The following is a 21,547-nucleotide window of genomic DNA, read 5'->3' as shown; positions in this document are numbered from 1 at the left end:
CCTCTCCCTCCCGGCGTCCTTCCGGGTCGGCTTCATGTGCGCTCCACGGCACGGGTCACGTGGTGAAAGTGACGTCATCTGGTCTCTACTGCGCAGGCGCAGTAGTTCTGCGTCTGCGCAGTAGAGACCCGATGACGTCCCTACACCACATGACCCCCCGCCATGGAGCGCACAGATGCCGACCTGGTTGAGGCCGGCTTCTTCACCGCTGGACGCCGGGAGCTGGAAGAAGCCCCAGGTAAGTGCAGTTTGTTTTTATTTTTATAGTCTGCGCGAACCTTCCCTTTAATTGTGTCATTAACTTAAACTGAGGAAAGTTTTACCAGAATTGAATCTTAGCAATGGACTCTTCCAGAAAGCCCCACTGTGGGCTCTATTCATAAAAAAGTTGTTGCGAGAAAACTCCTGGAGGGAAAATACCGCAGCGGTATTTTACACTTCTGGGTGGTCATTCAAAGAAATCTTGAAAGCTGCGATGCAAGAGCGGAGATCTCCCGCTGAAAGCTGGCGGTAAGCTGTCGGAAGGCATGCGGAAACACTTCAGCCGGCAGAGTCCCTCCGTGCACTGCTCTCTCTGGGAGGTCTGTCCCATTCACTTGTATGTAATCCGCAAAATCAGAGGAAGCGGTATTTCCCGTCCACATACCGCTTCCTCTAAACTTTATGAATGGCCATTTTGTTACTTTTTTCTAGATAAATTTAGAAAAACACTGGAGAGGGCGGAAATTTCTCGCTCTGCTGGGGGATTGTAGATTTTCATGCGGGAACAGCTTTTATGAATGCCCACTTTGCTAAATGGATGAGAAAATCCGCTGTTTTGAGCGGAAAACTTGCGGTAAGGTTTTATGAATAGAGCCCAGTGTATTCTACCAGTTGGTTTGATCTCCTCAGTGCAAAGATTGACTGTGTGGAAGAGGTAGGAACTTTTTCTATGTTCTCTCTAATGCAAAGTTCATTTATCTGTTGTAAAAAGTTATGATATATATTTGGAAATGGTCTGTAGAATATGAATCGGTGGCTGTGTGCTTTTTAGCAGCCTGTGGGCCCTGCAGTACATACATGCTAGGCTGAGTAAATGATGTAAAGTTAGAGAGCCATGTGCTCTTCCTGAAATGGCTGCTGTATGTAATAAGGCATGCTGTATTCCATATCACCCTGCTGCAATATCCTTGTAGATTGTTTTCTCTTGAGCATTTGTACATTTTGCTGTATTCATTGTTCTATATATCCTGTAACATTTATGTGGGAATTAGGGATGATCAGCGATATGCAAATACTTCTGAGTTAATGCAAATTTTTATGCAAATATATGCAGCTTTAAAATGGACCAATCAATTTAAACCCGAGTGTAAGCTGGAATCCACTAAAGTGATTTTGTGAGCGATTCAAAACGCTAGCGGCTTCCCTAAACGCTCAGCTAATGTTAATAGATGGGCCAAGTTCCACTGGAGCGATTACCAAAATTGTAAACACAGGACATGCAGCATTTTTAGTGTTTAGCGTTAGCGTTTCTGCAATGTAAAGTATATAAACGCTGGCGTAATCGCTTGTCAAAACCTACACAGAGCGATTTTGGTAGCGTTTTGAAGGATCAATCCGAATTAAAAATGCTAATCACTACACAAACGCTGGCAAATTGATCACACTTTTTAAAATCGCTACCCAGAATGCTCTTGAAATCGCTTACAAACCGCTCATACAAAACGCTAGCGATTGCGGTTAGCGATAGTGAGTTCCAGCCCTTTAAACTGGTCCATTTTCAAACTGCATATATTTGTCAAGTATACCAGATAGTGGCAGTGTTTCCCTGTTGTCTTACAAGTATGTTGCTGTTATTTTTATATTATTGTTCAATGGAGAATCCACTATATCATGGCTCCCAACTGTCCCTCTTTTGGACGGACAGTCCCTCTTTGGGAGTCCTGTCCCTCTGTCCTCCTCATTTGTCCCTCTTTCAGGGCTTTGTCCCTCTTTCTATGTAAATATATATGGTACTTATCCGTTAGCCGGGCGCATCCGGCAGGTGGCGATAAAACTCCACCAGAGTTACATCTTTCCCTACTATCCATGGCGGCCTGGAGGGGGAATAGTAATTAACGCCACCTGCCGGATGCGCCCAGCTAACGGATAAGTACCAAATATATATTTCTCTACTAAAAAATGTGCTTGATTGACTCTAAACTTTATTCCCATCCTTTAAATTATATATTACTAATTTTAAAATGTTAATATAAGGGCCCGTTTCCACTAGCGCGAATCCGCATGCAGACAACGCATGCGGATTCGCATAAGCAATACAAGTGGATGGGACTGTTTCCACTTGTCAGTTTTCATTTGCGTTTTTCTGTGCAGGATTTTTCTGCATGGTAGACCCTGCAAAATTCGCCTGCGTGTGGAATGCAGGCAAATCGCACGCAATGTATTTAATAGGGAAATTGCATGCGTTTTCCCCATGCGTTTTTTGCCGCGAATTCGAATGCGATTTCGCATAGGTACCCATGTTAATTCACACAGGCAGTGACATGGTTAAAATCGCATCACCCTAACCTATGCAAAATCACATGCGAAATCGCAGCAAAAAACGCATGCGGAATTGCACCCGCATGCGATTTGCAACGCTATAGTGGAAACGGGCCCTAAAGGAAAATTAACCAGGATAAAAAGGACTAGTGTGGTTTGACTGATAAAACAACATATTTTTCTTGTTAAATCTATATGGTATGCGTGACGGGCACGTGATCAGGGTTGTGGCTTAAGTGTCCCTCCTTCTCATCTCAAAAAGTTGGGAGGTATGACTATATGATTACTGTTTTCTAATATATTATGAGTGCAAAGATTAGCTGTGGAAGAGGTGGGCTGGTGGCCTGGCAGTACCCCAGATAGTGGCAGTGTTTCCCTGTTGTCTGAGGCCTTTTTTCCACGGACAGTTGAACTTTGTGCTCAGCAAGCAGTTACCAGGCAGCAGTAAGCAGTTATCAGGCAGCAACAAGCAACTGCGGCGCAGTATAGCCCGGAGGACGTCCGATGACGTCAGAGCGCCGGCGTGGGACGCAGAAGTTCCGGGCCTTGGAGCGCAGAAGAGCCCGACCTGGCAGCCGGCCTGGCCAGGTCGGGCGCGCCACCGGAGACCACCGGGAGCCTGCGGAGCGGCGGCGAGGGCACCTCCTGCCTGCCACGGGCTGGAGGAAGCCCCAGGTAAGTGGAAATTGATTTTGATTTTTTACCCATACTCCCTGAACCTTCCCTTTAAAGAGAATCTGTAACATCAAAATGTCCCCTGGGGGGTACTCACCTCGGGTGGGGGAAGCCTCAGAATCCTAATGAGGCTTCCCACGCCGTCCTCCGTCCCTCAGGGGTCTCGCTGCAGCCCTCCGTACAGCGGTGACGTCAATATTTACCTTCCCGGCTCCTGCACAGGCGCTCTGACTGCTGTCGGCTCCGAAGTAGGGTGGAAATACCCGATCACTGTCGGGTCTGCTCTACTGCGCAGGCGCAAGTCTCCTGTGGCTGCGCAGTAGAGCGGACCCGACTGAGATCGGGTATTTCCGCCTACTTCGGAGCCGAAAGCAGCCACAGCGCCCCCGCTGGAGCCAGGGAAGGTAAATATTGAATTGACAGTCGGGTCTGTCGGCGGCTGTTCGGAGGGCTGCAGCGAGACCCCCGTGGGGAAATGGGGGAAATGTTTGCCCGCATTGCGTTTCTTTTCTGGGGAAATGTTTGCCCGCATTGCGTTTCTTTTCTGGGGAAATGTTTGCCCGCATTGCGTTTCTTTTCTGGGGAAATGTTTGCCCGCAATGCGTTTCTTTTCTGGGGAAATGTTTGCCCGCATTGCGTTTCTTTTCTGGGGAAATGTTTGCCCGCATTGCGTTTCTTTTTTGGGGAAATGTTTGCCCGCATTGCGTTTCTTTTCTGGGGAAACGTTTGCCCGCATTGCGTTTCTTTTCTGGGGAAATGTTTGCCTGCATTGCGTTTCTTTTCTGGAGAAATGTTTGCCCGCATTGCGTTAATTTTCTGGTGAAATGTTTGCCCGCATTGCAGTAATTTTCTGGTGAAATGTTTGCCCGCATTGCGTTTATTTTGTACTGACATGGTTGCCCGCATTGCGTTTATTTTGTACTGACATGTTTGCCCGCATTGCGTTTATTTTGTACTGACATGTTTGCCCGCATTACGTTTATTTTGTACTGACATGTTTGCCCGCATTGCGTTTTTATTTTGTACTGACATGTTTGCCCGCATTGCGTTTTTATTTTGTACTGACATGTTGCCCGCATTGCGTTTATTTTGTACTGACATGGTTGCCCGCATTGCGTTTATTTTGTACTGACATGTTGCCCATTGCATTTAGTTTCTGGTGTCCGGGGTAACTGTTACTGCATTTATTATTTAATGGTCATAGATGGCTATGTTTGCTGCTTTGTGGTTACGGTATACTATTAGCATCACACAGTTTCTGTTAAAGCACAGAAGGCGCGAGTGTCATCCCTTTGAGTCCACATATATTCTATCCCTGGAGGAGCTGGTGGCCGAGTGAGTGCGAAAGCTGGAAGTGTCGCAGATAGTGTAAAGCAGCCCATACACTCAGCCGATTTTCTGGCCGACCGATCGATCGCGGTCGATCGATCGATCGATCGCAAATCGGTTGGCCAATCGACCGATCGACGGCCGATTTCGATCGATTTCGATGGATTTCCATCGAACTTGCAGGGTGGAAAATTTAGGTCGATCTGATGAGATTGCTTATCAGTTTGCATTGGCCTTAATGGAAATCTGATGGCAAAAAAATGCCATCAGATCGAATTTCAACAGATTTCAAACTGAAATCTATTGGAATTCTATTCTGGTAAAAAATGTTCTAAAAACGCATCAGATAGATCATCAGATGCATTTCTTATCTGTCTGCTGCCAATCTGACGAGTGTATGGGCACCTTAAGAAAGAGAGGGTTACACAAGCATGCAGCTAATCTAGTCAGACGTTTGTCAGAGCAGCTCATCTGCATGCTTGTTCAGGGTCTATGGCTAAGGGTGCATACACACAGCAGACTATAGTCTTTGGAAAATGAAAGATCACAGACCAATCTTACCACCCTTCATGTAGTATGAGAGCTATACCTTCACAGTCTTTTCTATGGAGCTGAACTCCCCATCAGAAAAAAAATCTTTGCAAGATGCTGCACACACAGATGCTGTACAGACACAAAAGATCAGTATCTGCAAAAGATCTGTTCCTGCCAAAAATCCATTCCTGCAAATTGCAATTATAGTCTATGAGATCTGCAGATCATCATACACACATGATTTAACTGACATTCATCTGCAGATCAGATCCACCAGGATGGATTTTCAGATCTGCGGATGATTGCTTGATCTGCAGATGAATGTCAGTTAAATCATGTGTGTATGATGATCTGCAGATCTCATAGACTATAATTGCAATTTGCAGGAATGGATTTTTGGCAGGAACAGATCTTTTGCAGATACTGATCTTTTGTGTCTGTACAGCATCTGTGTGTGCAGCATTTTGCAAAAAAAAATTTCTGATGTGGAGTTCAGCTCCATAGAATAGACTGTGAAGGTATGGCTCTCATACTACATGAAGGGTGGTAAGATTGGTCTGTGATCTTTCATTTTCCAAAGACTATAGTCTGATGTGTGTATGAGCCTTTAGGCTACGTACACACTTGCGATAACTATCGTTTGCAAGGAACGATAGTTACCAGACGAACAATTTTGGAACGATTGGAATGCAACGATGGGATGCAGCGATCATCATACACATTTTAACGATCGTTCTCGCAGAAAAGAACGATCAGAGGGAAATGTTGCGTACATATTTATATAAAATTTTAAAAAAACCACTAAGGGCTCATTCCCACTGTTGCGACGCGATTTCGGCCGCATTCCGACGCTTGTGAAAACGCATGCGGATGCGTTTCCGCATGCGTTTTTACCCGCGATTTCGCATGGCAGGGTGCCATGCGAAATTAACCATGACACTGCCAGGGCTAAATAAAATTGAAAAAGGTGCGAAATCGCACGCGAAATCGCGGGTAAAAACGCATGTAACAAACGCATGCGTTTTTACTATTAAATACATTAGCGGCGATTCGTACGGATTCCCGACGCAGGCGGAATCGTTGGCTCTTTTGTGCGTTTTTTTACCGCTGAAAAAAACGCACCTCAACAACGCTACAGTGGAAACAGGCCCATCCACTTGCATTACATGTGCGGATCTGCATGCGTTGGACGCATGCAGATTCGCGATAGTGGGAACGAGCCCTAACATGGAGTTACAATAAATAAAAATATATGATAGTTAACTTGAGAACAAAGTTAATTTCAAATGTGTAATGTAACAATCTTTACGGGTCGCGCTACACAGGAAGTACGGAAGCTGGGCAGAATCCAACGATCGTTGTCGGCAGATAACTGTACACACTATAGTTTTGTAACGATTGTCGCTCGATATGATCCGTCCTGTTGAATTTTCTCATCGTGCCGATATCATTAGTTTGTCGTACTTACAGTAATGATCGCTTGGTAAAGTTCTTTCCCCGATTGTCGGCAGAATGATCGTTAAGCTGCTGTTTCAAACGACCATAGTCGCCAGTGTGTACGTACCATAAGGCTGGGTGCACACTTGTCAGTGCGTGAAAGGTCGTGTTTTCGGTCATGTGCATTTTTAGTGCGTTTGTGTTTTTTCCCTGCACATGCATTTTTGTTTGTGGTTCACACATACAAAATGCATATGCGTTTTTCTATGCGTTCCATCCAAATCACTAGAAAGTTAACAGGAGGCGGAAATACATCATAAAACATGTTTTTATTTAAAAAAAAGTATGTAAAAACGCATGTAAAACGCAAAAACTCTGCATCGCCATTATGTGCGTTTTTGGAAAATATGCAACAACCAGCGTTTTTAAAAATGCATATTACAAAACGCATACAAATGCGTTTTTTTATGTGGCCCATTGAACTACATTATACGCATAAACGCTGCGTTTTACGCAATGCTAGTATTTCTGCCTAGTGTGTTCCTTTACCTAAAACTATTAGGCCCCGTTTCCACTATCGCGAATCCGCATGCGTCTTGCGTATGCGGATTCGCATAGACAATATAAGTGAATGGGCCTGTTTCCACTTATGTGTCTGCGGGAGCGTTTTATTGTGCAGAGAAAATCTGCCCGGAACACCCTGCAGAATTCGCCTGCGTGTGGAATGCAGGCAAATCGCACACAATGTATTTAATAGGGAAATCTCATGCGTTTTCCGCCGCGAATTCGCATGCGAATTCGCATAGGTACCAATGTAAATTCACACAGGCAGTGACATGGTTAAAATTGCATATACCCTCACCTATGCGAATTCGCGGCAAAACAACGCATGCGGAATCGCATCCGCATGCGATTTCATCAGCGGTGGAATCCAGGCGATTCCGCACCGCAATAGTGGAAACGAGCCCTTAGGGGTAGAGGCTCAGCAGGACAGCCAGGCAACTCCCATTGCATAGAAGAAAATAAATATAGCAGCCTCCATATACCTCCCACCTCAGGCATCCTATAACAGCAGACTAGAGTCACAGGAATGCATTAGTTGACTCCCCTCTGCCTGGGCAATTCGTTTTTTTATTTCGTATTAGGGATGGTAAATAGAATGATTATAATCCTACAAAGATTCTGCAAAAAAAAAATTGCATGCGATTTTAAAGTTAATTAGCTACATTTTCATGTAAATTAACTTTATTGCAAAAATTCGCAATCTGAAAAACTCTGAGGGTTCGTTTGCACTATCGCGAATCCGCATGCGTCTAACGCATGCAGATTCGCACATGTAATGCAAGTGGATGGGCCTGTTTCCACTGTAGCGTTGTTGAGGTGCGTTTTTTTTCAGCGGTGAAAAAACACACAAAAGAGCCGCAGAATTCGCCTGCGAGTGGAATGCATGCGAATCGCATGCAATCTATTTAATAGGTATAATGCGTTTTTTGCCGCGAATTCGCATAGGTACCAATGTAAATTCACACAGGCAGTGACATGGTTAAAATCACATATACCCTCACCTATGCGAATTCGCAGCACAAAACGCATGGGAAATCGCATCCGCATGCGATTTCATCAGCGGTGGAATCCAGGCGATTCTGCACCGCAACAGTGGAAACGAGCCCTGAATAAAAATTGCAACAACAAAAAAAAATCGTAAAAAAAAAGTTGCATCCCATTTTTAGAAATGGACAAACCAGGCAGGTTTGGCCTAGGTTGACACCTGTGGGAGGATGCACCACAGAGCTATTCTTACTTTCTTAGTACTCTGCTTTTTTTGTTTTTTAAATAAATAACTACTAGTTCTGTGAAGGATGATAACTTTAACACTTAACTGGGTTCTGCTGCTTAATAAAGCAAAGGAGGCCTGAATAGCATATCAATAAGATAGCAGCTGGGGTGGATCTGCCATGACGCAGCCTGAGCCGTGTCATTCGGGGGCAGATGGCTGGGGGACGGCGGCACTTGCAATGAAGAGCAGCCACCCTGGCTCAACATGGCTGACGCTGCTGACCTCGGAGACTGAAGTAGCAGATGATAATTTCGGGGCTGGATTACATGCTGATGGGGCCCCTTAGACTCTGAGTGGGGCCCCAATAAACTGTTTGTGTTGCCTGGCCGAAAATCCGGCCCTGCTGAGGACAGAAGATGGAGCTGGAGGATGGTAAGTAAATCAAGGGACCTGGCTACCTATACTGGGGGCACCACCTATACCTGGCTACCTATACTAGGGGCACCACATATACCTGTAAACCTATACTGGGGCACCACATATACCTGGCTACCTATACTGAGGGCACCACGTATACCTGGCTACCTATACTAGGGGCACCACGTATACCTGGCTACCTATACTGAGGGCACCACGTATACCTGGCTACCTATACTGGGGGCACCACCTATACCTGGCTACCTATACTGGGGGCACCACCTATACCTGGCTACCTATACTGGGGGCACCACCTATACCTGGCTACCTATACTGAGGGCACCACCTATACCTGGCTACCTATACTAGGGGCACCACGTATACCTGGCTACCTATACTAGGGGCACCACGTATACCTGGCTACCTATACTAGGGGCACCACGTATACCTGGCTACCTATACTAGGGGCACCACGTATACCTGTCAACCTATACTGGGGCACCACATATACCTGGCTACCTATACTAGGGGCACCACATATACCTGGCTACCTATACTGAGGGCACCACGTATACCTGGCTACCTATACTGAGGGCACCACGTATACCTGGCTACCTATACTAGAGGCACCACATATACCTGTCTACCTATACTGGGGGCACCACCTATACCTGGCTACCTATACTGAGGGCACCACGTATACCTGGCTACCTATACTAGGGGCACCACATATACCTGGCTACCTATACTAGGGGCACCACGTATACCTGGCTACCTATACTAGGGGCACCACGTATACCTGGCTACCTATACTGGGGGCACCACCTATACCTGGCTACCTATACCGGGGGCAACACCTATACCTGGCTACCTATACTGGGGGCACCACCTATACCTGGCTACCTATACTAGGGGCACCACGTATACCTGGCTACCTATACCGGGGGCAACACCTATACCTGGCTACCTATACTAGGGGCACCACATATACCTGGCTACCTATACTAGGGGCACCACGTATACCTGGCTACCTATACTGGGGGCACCACGTATACCTGGCTACCTATACTGGGGGCACCACGTATACCTGGCTACCTATACCAGGGGCAACACCTATACCTGGCTACCTATACTGGGGGCACCACCTATACCTAGCTACCTATACTGAGGGCACCACGTATACCTGGCTACCTATACTGAGGGCACCACATATACCTGGCTACCTATACTAGGGGCACCACATATACCTGTCAACCTATACTAGGGGCACCACGTATACCTGGCTACCTATACTAGGGGCACCACATATACCTGGCTACCTATACTAGGGGCACCACATATACCTGTCTACCTATACTAGGGGCACCACATATACCTGGCTACCTATACTACGGTCACCACGTATACCTGGCTACCTATACTGAGGGCACCACCTATACCTGGCTACCTATACTAGGGGCACCACATATACCTGGCTACCTATACTAGGGGCACCACATATACCTGTCTACCTATACTAGGGGCACCACATATACCTGGCTACCTATACTATGGTCACCACGTATACCTGGCTACCTATACTGAGGGCACCACCTATACCTGGCTACTTATACTGGGGCACCACCTATACCTGGCTACTTATACTGGGGCACCACGTATACCTGGCTACCTATACTACGGTCACCACGTATACCTGGCTACCTATACTGAGGGCACCACGTATACCTGGCTACCTATACTGAGGGCACCACGTATACCTGGCTACCTATACTGGGGGCACCACGTATACCTGGCTACCTATACTGAGGGCACCACGTATACCTGGCTACCTATACTGGGGGCACCACGTATACCTGGCTACCTATACTGGGGGCACCACCTATACCTGGCTACCTATACTGGGGGCACCACCTATACCTGGCTACCTATACTGGGGGCACCACCTATACCTGGCTACCTATACTGGGGGCACCTAAATGACCAGAAACAGCCCTGTCCCCTATATTCAAAACCGCCTCTTCCATGTGCTGCCACCACCCTAGGCAGCAGTTCCCGAGGATATGGCCTATGCAGAAATTTGGGCCTATCGGAGCCTCCAGCGCTGCAAGGTGAGACTGGAAGCCACTTAGCCACTGTACTGTCACATGTCAGGCACCGTATGGTCACATCTAGCTGCAGTCAATGGCTGGTTGTTCAGACCAACACCGTGTGTGTTTTCAGCTCCTCCATAGCAACAAGGAAGACTGAGCATTTGTGGCTGGATACTGCAATGAAAATTGTTTTTATACTCTCTGTTTTGCTGCCCAGATTTACTGCAGCAATCCCGTCGGCAAGGCAAATTTACACACAGTGTTTACAATAATATGTCATTCTTTCCAAATCAAGGTCAGCATAACTTTGTAATACTAGTCAGAGCGATTTTTCAGAGTATTCTCTGTCTACTGTGCAGATATAAACAGGGCTATGGAGTTGGAGTCGAGGAGTCGGAGTCGGGGCAATTTTGGGGAGACGAAGTCGTTGATTTCATAAATGTCGGAGTCATATGAGTTTTGTACAAAATCCACAGCCGTGTTAAGTATTAGACTAAGGTGTCTGAGCCATTTTGGGTACCCGGAGTTGGAGTCGTTGTTTCATAAACTGAGGAGTCGGAGTTGGAAGATTTTTGTACCAACTCCACAGCCCTGGATGTAAATCAGATCAATGTGTCACCTCGCCAATCAAGAGTATCCCACAAAATCCCTGGCTCTATCACCTGTAGTCCCCAATTTTTGTCAAATGTTTTCCATTGGTTAGTCGCTGTTGCACAAGCATATTCGTATTTACCGTTCAGCTTAATGATTTGCTTAATTTCTGAAATGTTCGAACTGATAGGGTCGTTCCAGTGTCTAGCAATTCCGATTTTTCTTGTAATTGGCCGGGATCCTCTCCAAACCTATGTTAAGCAAGGCCAGGCTAGGATCCAGGGCAAGTCTCAATCCTGTCAGGCAGGGCCGGATTTACCATAAGCAGGCCCGGATTTACATCACAGGAGCCTATAGGCACAGATGTTCTGGCACCCTACACTTTGCTCTCCATGAACGTACAAACCCCCACCGAGCCTTACCGCAAGTGTGCTGGCTGGCCCAGCATTTGACTTCCCCATACTTCCCCTGCCCAGCATAGGTAGCCACTGATGCCCCTTAATATTGAGGGTACTTCTAGTTCCCGAATACTAAGTAGCTTGAGATGCCCCCAAAGTATTAAGTAGGTAGAAGAACCTCAGTATTAAGTAGCAAGAGGAGACCCTGACTGAAGGGAGATCTCGTCTGTGGAATGCCAAGAGCTGGGTGAATAACCTCTCATTTACACTCATCAGGACTCTGTATAGGGAAGGAAGGAGGAGCTCGGGGAGAGGAGTGGGCTGCCTTTCCATTATCAGGCGCCTGTAGGCACATGCCTACAGTGCCTTATGGTAAATCCGGCCCTGACCATAAGGCACTGTAGGCACGTGCCTATAGGCACCCGATGATGGCAAGGTGACTCAGTCCCCTCCCTGAGCGCCTTCCTCCCTCCTTCCCTATGCAGAGTCCCAAGGGGAGTGTAAATGAGATGTTACTCGGCATTCCACTGACCAGATCTCCCTTCAGTTGGGGGCACCTCTAGCTACCTAATACATGGGGGAACCTTTAGCTTTGTAATACTGAGCATAGCTCTGGCTACCTAATGCTAAGGGACACCTTGTAGCTACCTAGCACACTTGTGGTCCGGTTCAGCGGGTGCTTGCACATTCATGGAGGGCGGAGTCTAGGGTGCCATTACAGCCGTGCCTATGGGCTCCTGTGAGGTAAATCCAGACCTGTTTATAGGTATTCAACAAACTGAAAGCTAGAGATCCGGTAATGTAATGACTCCACCAAATGGGCGACAAATCGCCCAGCCCAGTGCAATTTCTCCAGCATCTATCAGATTTTGAGAGGGTAAAGTAGGATCGTTTCTTTGGGGTAATAAACCATCTCCATAACATTAGACTGTGGATAAGGTGGGAACAGGTATAATCCTCTTCTCAGAGGGAAGTAACCTAACCTTGTGGCACGAGAAAACCTGATGTTTATTTTTATGAGTTATCTACTGGTTTATTTCCTTTTTTTTAATTTTTATCTCTTACTGCTATATATAATATAGTAAGTTGATAAACTCTCTCTGTATGAAGACGCATTTTGGCAAATATAAGATGCGTCATATGCTCAGTTTGAATGCTAACAGATTTTTAAGAAGAAATCAGGCGGATTGCATGAATGTGTTATTTTGTTTTTCTCTTTAATCTCCTCTTTAAAGGGACTCCAAGCACCCCTCATGGGCATGCCTTTAAGCCAGACGACTTCCAACAAAGTTGTGCTATGTCACTTCCTCTTCCTGCTTCATTCAGTGATGCACTTCTCTAACAGAGAAGACAGGGGTGACGCGGAAGTTATAACATTGCCAAGATGGCAGCCGCAATTTATAAATTGAAATCGAACGAAAACTATTTGGTGTAGAACGGCGATTCAGGCATCAAATGAAAGAGGAGAGCACAAGCTACAGAATGGTGTGCATCTTTATGTACTTTGCATTACTGTAGAACCAAAGAGTAGAAACTCCGGGCACCAGTTGCTTTGCAAGTCACCTATTTATTTGCTCCCCAACACCTTCAAAACATACAAGCAATAAATCCTGGCCTTACAGCCGTTTCGCAGAGAACCTGCTTCTTCAGAGGCAGCGGATGACGAATTGCATCATTAACCAGGAAGAGCCCGGGTGATGCCGGTAACGGGGGCCGGCGGAGGCTGCAGGAGACGAGCCAGGACGACGCCGCGGGACCTCGCCGCCTACGTTGAGCTGGAAGAAGCCCCAGGTAAGTGTATTCTTTTAAATTCGGGCACTCCTCGAAGTCCCTTTAAAGAGAATCTGTATTGTTAAAATCGCACAAAAGTAAACATACCAGTGCGTTAGGGGACATCTCCTATTACCCTCTGTCACAATTTCGCCGCTCCTCGCCGCATTAAAAGTGGTTAAAAACAGTTTTAAAAAGTTTGTTTATAAACAAACAAAATGGCCACCAAAACAGGAAGTAGGTTGATGTACAGTATGTCCACACATAGAAAATACATTCATACACAAGCAGGCTGTATACAGCATTCCTTTTGAATCTCAAGAGATCATTTGTGTGTTTCTTTCCCCCCTGAGGGGGGAGTTCATAGCAGAACCACAACACTGAAGAACTTGGCAGCCTTCCAGACACAGGCTGACAAGTCTGACAAGGGAAAGATACATTGATTTATTACAGAGACTGTGATAGTACAAAGTGCTGCAGTAAGCCAGAACACATTAGAATAGCTTTTGGAACTTGTAGGATGATAAAAAACAGGATGCAATTTTTGTTACGGAGTCTCCTTAACATACCTCCCAACTTTTTGAGATGAGAGACCGGGACACTTAAGCCATGCCCCCGACCATGCCCCCGACCACGCCCCCTGACACACCCCTAGTCAAAAATGTGTGTGTATATATATATATATATATATATATATATATATATATATATATATATATATATATATATATATATATATATATATATATATATATATATATATATATATATATATATATGAATGGTGGGGAGAAGGGTGAGGGTGCCCAGGTAAAAAGAAGAATCGAGGCGCCAGCCGCGGCTGTGGTGTGCGGGATTTGGGCCAAGCTTGTCCCCCCTCCCTCCGAATGTGCCCCCCAGTGTCCCCCTGTATGGCGAGATACGAGCGCAGCAGAGCGGCAGTCTTAGGGCCCTTTTCCACCAGCGCTGGCTGAATCGCAAAAACGCAAACCGCTAGCGATTTTACAATCGCTACGGTTTGCTTTTTAACATGGGAATCGCGGTAGGTCATTTCCACTACCGCGATTCGTTTTTGTCGGGAACGCGAACGCGCGGCGGAGCGATATTTGCTGCGATTTTGCTATGCAGTGCTATGCATAGCAAAATCGCGGCCGCGAACGTCGGGGAATCGCCGCTAATTGCGATTCAGCAATCGCTAGCGTTCAGCATGAACGCTAGCGATTGCTAGTGGAAAAGGGCCCTTATGGCTCTTTTCCACTATGAAATGCGATCGCGATTGCGATTACGATCGCGATCGGAATCGCGTTTCAATTTCCACCATGCGATTGCGATTGCGATTGAGCTACTATACTCATTATAGTCCAGCTCAATCGCATACAAAACGCAGCAGAACGACGATTGCGCTTTGACCAAAATCGCATCGCAATCGGATCGCACTAATGGAAATTGCTGCTGCAGTTTCCATTAGTTTAATGTACCTTGCGATTTGCAGTCAGAAGCAAATCGCAAATCGCAGGCTAGTGGAAAAAGGCCCTTACCATTCCTCTTCGCATATGGGCATCTCGTCTTCTCCGCTTCCTGTGACGTCACAGGAAGTAGTTGGAAGACGAGATGTCAGTACGCGAGGAAGATGGTAAGACTGCCGCTCTGCTGCGCTCGTATCTCGCCATACAGGGGGACACTGGGGGGCACATTCGGAGGGAGGGGAGACATGCTTGGCCCGCATCCCGCACACCACAGCCGCGGCTGGCGCCTCGATCCTTCCTTCTTTTTTCCTCCGCTGGAGAGGAGCTGCTGCCTGCCAGGACACAAGGGGGGCTATCCCGGGACAGCGGGACCCCTCCCCCAACCCGTGACGGTCCCGGCGAAAACGGGACGGTTGGGGCCCCTGCTTTAAATTGAACCCAAGGTGAGAGTGATATGGAGGCTGCCATATTTATTTCCTGTTAAAGAGACACTGAAGCGACTTATTTGCCAATTTTACCTTATGATTCGCTTCAGTGCTCTTATCACAAGTAATCCACCGTGTCCCCACCGCTAAACGAGGGCTGCAGAGCCCCCAAACCCCTCTGCAAATATCCACGACCAACTTGGTCGTGGATTTTGCTGCCCTGAGGGGCAGAGCTTGCAGCTGTAGCTGACGTCAATCGCCGCACGGATCTCCGCCTCTCCCCGCCCCTCTCTGTGAAGGAAAAATGAGAGGGGCGGGGAGAGGCGGCGATGCGCCGCGATTGATGTCAGGAGGGGCAGAGCAGAAGCTGGAAGCTCTGCCCCTTCCAGGAAATGCCTGCCGGATTGTCCCCCCGGGGATTTGGGGGCTCTGCAGCCCTCATTTAGCGGCGGGGACACGGCAGATTACTTGTGATAAGAGCACTGAAGCGAATCCTAAGCTAAAATTGGCAAAAATAGTTTGCTTCAGTGTCTCTTTAAACAATACCAGTTGCCCGGCTTTCCTGCTCAGAAAAAGCATAAAAAATGCAAGTTCATAGACGGACATTTTTTTGTTTGCATTTGCAATTTTCAATACAAATAAGTCCAAAGAGGTGCGTGTGAAAGGGCCTGACTCACGAACTTCCGATAATAACTAAAGCCAGCAGTGTACTACGCATTGCGCAATTAGCGTGATCCGCGATGCTTGCATTACCTAAGTACCATGGGCTGCGCTAATTCTACTCTGCTGCCGTTAGTACCAGTAATATTTCCGTGCACTGCCAGCGCATGAGTGATGGAGGAGAGCCTTCTGTACACGCAGATAGACACCCAGTATAACAACAAGTTAGAACTCTTTACTGAAGAAAAACATACAGTGATAGATCATACACCACCATCAGGGAATGCAGCTTACTTCGAACAGGGAGGAAAACAGAGTGAATACAGGAAATCACAATACCATAGAGATCATTGCAGCACTTTGCATTTTACAGTGACATCTTGTGGTGGCTTTACTATACTGCAGTTTAGGTAATTTGGTTGATGCTGCCAGCACTAAGAGCCTTTTGCCACTACAAGTGGCAGACCTAAACGCATGCATGTACGATCGCAAAGTCCCATTACATTGAAAAAATGCAGAATGCAGAGCGTTTGTGATTCCACAAGAATGGATCAGTGGGAACAGCAAACCATGGCCTACATTATTAAAAAATTGCCCATGCAATCATCAAAAAGCACAAACTTCAGAAATCAGCTGTGGAAAACATCCTTAACTACTCTAAGACCGATCCACGCCAATGGGCGTGGCCGCGGTGGCAGCCCCAGGACCGCCTAACGCCAATTGGCGTCAGGTCCTGGAGCCGGCTACTGAAGGAGATTGCGCGCGCATCTCCTCGGGGGGCTGAGTTCTGCCCCGTCTTTATTCTCTATTAGATGCCGCTATCGCCGTCTATTTACATGTACAGCGCTGCGATCAGCAGCAGCGCTGTACTGGGGACAGCCATGTGGCACGGCTGTCCCCCTGGGGGACAAGAGAGCGATCGGCTCTCATAGGGTGAAGCCTATGAGAGCTGATCGCTATGATTGGCTGGCTGGGGGGAGGGAGGGTTTTAAATAAATAAAAAAAAATAAGAAAAAAACATCCACATAAATATTTATATAAAAAAAACAAATAATAAACACGAGGGGGGGGGGGGGGGGAGCTCTGTTAGTGGGGAGAAAAGGGGGGGGGGGGAAATCACTCGTGTGCTGTGTTGTGCGGCCCTGCAGCTTGGCCTTAAAGCTGCAGTGGCCAGTTATGAAAATAACAGCCTGGTCTTTAGGGGGTTTACCACTGTGGTCCTCAAGTGGTTAAGGAGTGGTGCTGTGCTACCACATTGCCTGTACAATAATATAAGCATGTTCACAACATCCTGCATTGTAACAGACCATGTTATCCTAGCGCACTTTCCTCCCTCCTCACCCTCCATAGCAACAGAATTCCTTGGAGGGCTTTTGGTTATTAGCAACCTCTGCCTACCAGGAACATCATAACATGGCCTTGTCAAAGTCACTCACGTCTTTACAGAATTTGCTATCTGAGTATTCTGTAGTACTAGTCCAAGGCCTATCCTATAGAGCCGTATCAATTCCTGCCATACCAGTCCATGTCACGCACTGATGAGGACCAGGAAGTCAAAACAGGACGTAGGGTTGATGTGGCTGGCTGTGTAAAATGTATACGCTATAGGCTCACTATACACCAGCGGTTCTGGATGTAAGCCTGGCTACAGGGGGCATAAAGAGAGAATTTATTCAGGAGAGATGCATCATGGGAAACCACAGTTGCTCACTTACAGCTGAATTATCGCAAATACCTTCTGTTTTAAGAAGGGAAATTATACACAGCGTTGCTTTTTAGTTGGTTGGCTTTTTGTTCTCTGATAATGACTTCCTCACTGACTATCAGACATGTGTACGGCACCCAATGACGCCTAACCCACGAATGATCTGCCTGGACGGATCTGCTCAACCCCAGCCATGCCAATCCCCCCCCACGGATCCCATTATTCGCACCACTCCCCCGCCTGCCGCGTGATGTCACGTACGTACGTGTGGCTCATTGCCCTTCCATGGTCCCTCTGCATAGCAACGCAGTGTTCTGTCATTAGCTGACGCACGTGTGTGGAGCCCGGCCCAGCGATGTAGCCCAAAGGAGTGACATCACTTGGGCATGTGTACGCGGCCTTAGCCCCTTATACTTTCCTAGTGGTTCTGGGTCTCCATTAGCTCTCTGGGTATTCTATCATATCTTTGCACTTGCCCGCTTTTCCTGCATTCACCTTCATGAACTGACTGTTTACTTGCTACCTAATATGGGCGGCCAATTGCGATGCAAATCATTTCCAGTTATTGCTAATGTTATACTTTAATTCATGCAATTTGACAATAAACCCGACAAATGCTGTAACAGAATGGTTCATATTCATATGGCGTAGTGGTTAGGGCTCTCGCTTTGCATCGCTGGGTCCCGGTGTGAATTCCAGCCAGGTCAATATCTGCAAGGAGTTTGTATGTTCTCCCCGTGTCTGTGTGGGTTTCCTTCAGGCACTCTGGTTTCCTCCCACATCCCAAAAATATACAGATAAGTTAATTGGCTTCCCCCTAAATTGGCCCTAGACTATGATACCTACACTACACGATACATACATAGACATATGACTATGGACTAGATTGTGAGCCCCTCTGAGGGACAGTTAGTGACAAGACAATATATACTCTGTACTGCACTGAGTAATATGTCAGCGTTATATAAATACTTAAACAATAAAAAATGATAGCATAAAAGTTTGCACCAAGAAACGATTTGTATGTCATTGACCATCCCTAATTTCTCATGTAGGTCCACCCAGTGACAGGTGCCAAGGTAATGAGGTAATCCACTTTGGGAGATCGGTGTGTTCTCATGATCATCTGATAATATAATTATTTGTGGTATCGGAGGCTGGCATTGTGTTCCAAACCTCAAAAGGTGCCATTATACTGTTACCAGTACAACAAACAATAAATCCGGCTGTGATAGAAACAACGTCCAGTAAAGCCATTGGAGAGAAAAAAGTGGGAGGAGGAGTAGCCTGTACTGTACTATGGAGGGGGGTGGAAAAGCATATACTATATTATGGAGGGGGGAGGAGCATGTACTGTATTATGGAGAGGGAGGGGGCAGAGAAGTGGCATGTACTGTATTATGGTGAGGAGAAGGAGGAGGAGTATGTACCATACCAGGGGTCAGGAATATTTTTGGCTGAGAGAGCCATAAACACCACATATTTTAAAATGTCATTCTGCAAGAGCCATACAATATGTTTCAAACCTGGACAGTGCGCATGCGCAGCAGAGGGCCATGTTGTCCTGGTGATCACTGATGTGTATACAGTTGATTCGCCGAGCAGCAGAAGTGTCAGACACGTCTTCAGCTATCAGCTTCTCTTGGGTTTCAGCAACATCAGCAATTTTACTGATAGCCAGACAGGAGAAATACAGACTAACAGCCCAGGGCCGGGCCGAGGCATAGGCTGGAGAGGCTCCAGCCTCAGGGCGCAGTGTAGGAGGGGGCGCACAATTCATTCAGCTGTTATTCCTAATTGTGTATAAAGCAGAAAGAAATAAGAAAAGGGGATACATGGCAGCGACTGCAAGCCAGATAACTAGAGATTAAGGTGTTGGGGAGGTTGTGGGCCCTGTGGCCCTATTAGTCTAATAGCAATCAGTGTGTGACGGCTGGGGTGGGAGGGATGGAGGGGCGCACTTTGGTGTCTCAGCCTTGGGTGCTGGAGGACCTTGTCCCGGCTCTGCGTAACAGCTTGTACAATTAGCTAGCTGTCTTGGGGGTTGATTCACTTTGTAGGACGAGATCCCCACACTTTGGCCCAATAGGCTGCCTGTCAAGGGACAGGCAGCCTATTGGGCCAATCAAAGTGCAGGGATCTCCTCCTACAAAGTCACTGGACCTGACAGGGTCCAGAGTTTGACAATTGGAGCAACTGTTAGTTTTGGGGTAGTGCGAGTGAGTTAGTAGTGCATGCAACAGCAGTAGTGTGCCTACTTTGAAAATTTTATTTGCGCTGCCACACTAAGCTGTGTTACTTGAGCGGTGTAGCTTAGTAAATTAAGCCCTACTGATTTGTATGTGAGCCAGATGTAGCCATCAAAAGAGCCACATCTGGCTGCCGAGCCATAGGTTCCCCACCCCTGTACTATACTGTGGAAAGGGGAATTAGGAGGAACAGCATGTACTGTATTATGGAGAGGCCAGGGGGAGGAGGAGGAGTATGTACTGTATTATGGAAAGGGGGATGGGAGGAGCATTTACTGTATTATGGAGGGGAGGGGCAGTGGAGAAGCAGCATGTATTGCACTATGGAGAGGGGAAGGGGTAGGTGCAGCAGTAACCCCTGCTACCCCTGGAAATAAAGTACCTGGTTAAGAAAAGTTTGTTGCAGTTGATTGCTTGTTGGTTGTATTATGACAAGCATGGAAGAATGGGGATGCCTATACTAAACACAAACTTACGCGAGATGTAAATCATGTTCACAAGCTGCAAACACTGAAGTGAGAGGGATGTGGAGGCTGCCATATTTATTTCCTTTTAAACAATCCCAGTTGCCTGGCAGCCCTGCTGATCTCTTTGGCTGCAGAAGTGTCTGAATAACACCAGAACAAGCATGCAGCTAATCTCATCAGATCTGACAATAATGTCAGATACACCTGATCTGCTGCATGCTTGTTCAGGGTTTATGGCTGAAAGTGTTAGAAGCAGAGGATCAACAGAGCTGCCAGGCAACTGGTATTGTATAAAAGGAAATAAATATGGCAGCCTCCATATCCCTCTCGCTTCAATTGTCCCTTTAAACATTAGTACATTCCTTAAGATGCCCTTCCTAATCCCTAAAACCGTCCTTACTCACCTCCCCACATCTGTACTGTCCAGCTCTCGACTGCTGAGAAACATCATCTTCTGCTCCCAGCTGTTCCCCATATATATATATATTTTTTTACATTTTAAGAGTGTAATTTCAGGTCAGTATAATAAAAAAAAAAATGGCCAATTTTAAATATTTTTTAAAGAGGCTCTCAATTTCTGCCCATATAACACAGCTTATAAGAGCACCTTTCTCCCAGAGACGTGAATGGATCAGTTCTGTGTTACCTTGACGAAGAGCTGTAGTTTGGGCTTCTCTGCCATGCTGGTCTGGGGTTGGTTGGCTTCGGAGAGGAGATGGAAGGCTGGCTGGTCGCAGAGTTCCTTGCTGTGTCAGTGCGGATCTGATCTGCTGTGTCAAGCAGCAGGTGTGATCTGTCTCTAGAGTGGCTGGCTGACACACCTCTTCCATGAAACCTGCACCGACCACATTCCTCCATGTCGGTAAGGGATGCTCTTCCTGACACTGGCTGTCCCAGCACAGAGTCTGCGAGTATACGCTGCCCTGCACCATCCGCCTGAGACACCCCCTGAGCGACATTCCACAATTCCACCAGTCTCTAGAGTTAACTTACCAAATGTCTCCTTCAAAGGACAGATGTAACCTTTGTAATCAAAA

The 21,547-nt window shown here is 46.8% G+C and overlaps 1 protein-coding gene across 2 annotated transcripts in view; it reads right to left on the bottom strand.

Annotated features, from left to right (window-relative positions):
• Positions 1–21,294, bottom strand: part of CLIC3 (chloride intracellular channel 3) — a 79,809-nt gene extending 58,515 nt beyond the window's left edge. The window contains exons 1-2 of one of the 2 annotated variants that reach the window (XM_068248777.1): positions 21,157–21,209; positions 19,321–19,587 (exon numbers count right to left, since the gene is read on the bottom strand). In XM_068248777.1, coding sequence (XP_068104878.1) covers positions 19,321–19,335 — 15 coding nt within the window. In that variant the 5' untranslated portion in view covers positions 19,336–19,587; positions 21,157–21,209. Of the gene's footprint in view, positions 1–19,320; positions 19,588–21,156 lie in introns of both variants that reach the window. The other variant, XM_068248776.1, reaches the window with a different exon arrangement.
• Between the last annotated feature and the right edge of the window lie 253 nt (positions 21,295–21,547).

This window comes from Hyperolius riggenbachi, chromosome 8 (assembly GCF_040937935.1).
Source record: "Hyperolius riggenbachi isolate aHypRig1 chromosome 8, aHypRig1.pri, whole genome shotgun sequence".
Classification (NCBI taxonomy): domain Eukaryota; kingdom Metazoa; phylum Chordata; class Amphibia; order Anura; family Hyperoliidae; genus Hyperolius; species Hyperolius riggenbachi.
Note: the sequence above shows the minus strand (reverse complement) of the source record. Positions and strands in the feature narration are given on the sequence as shown.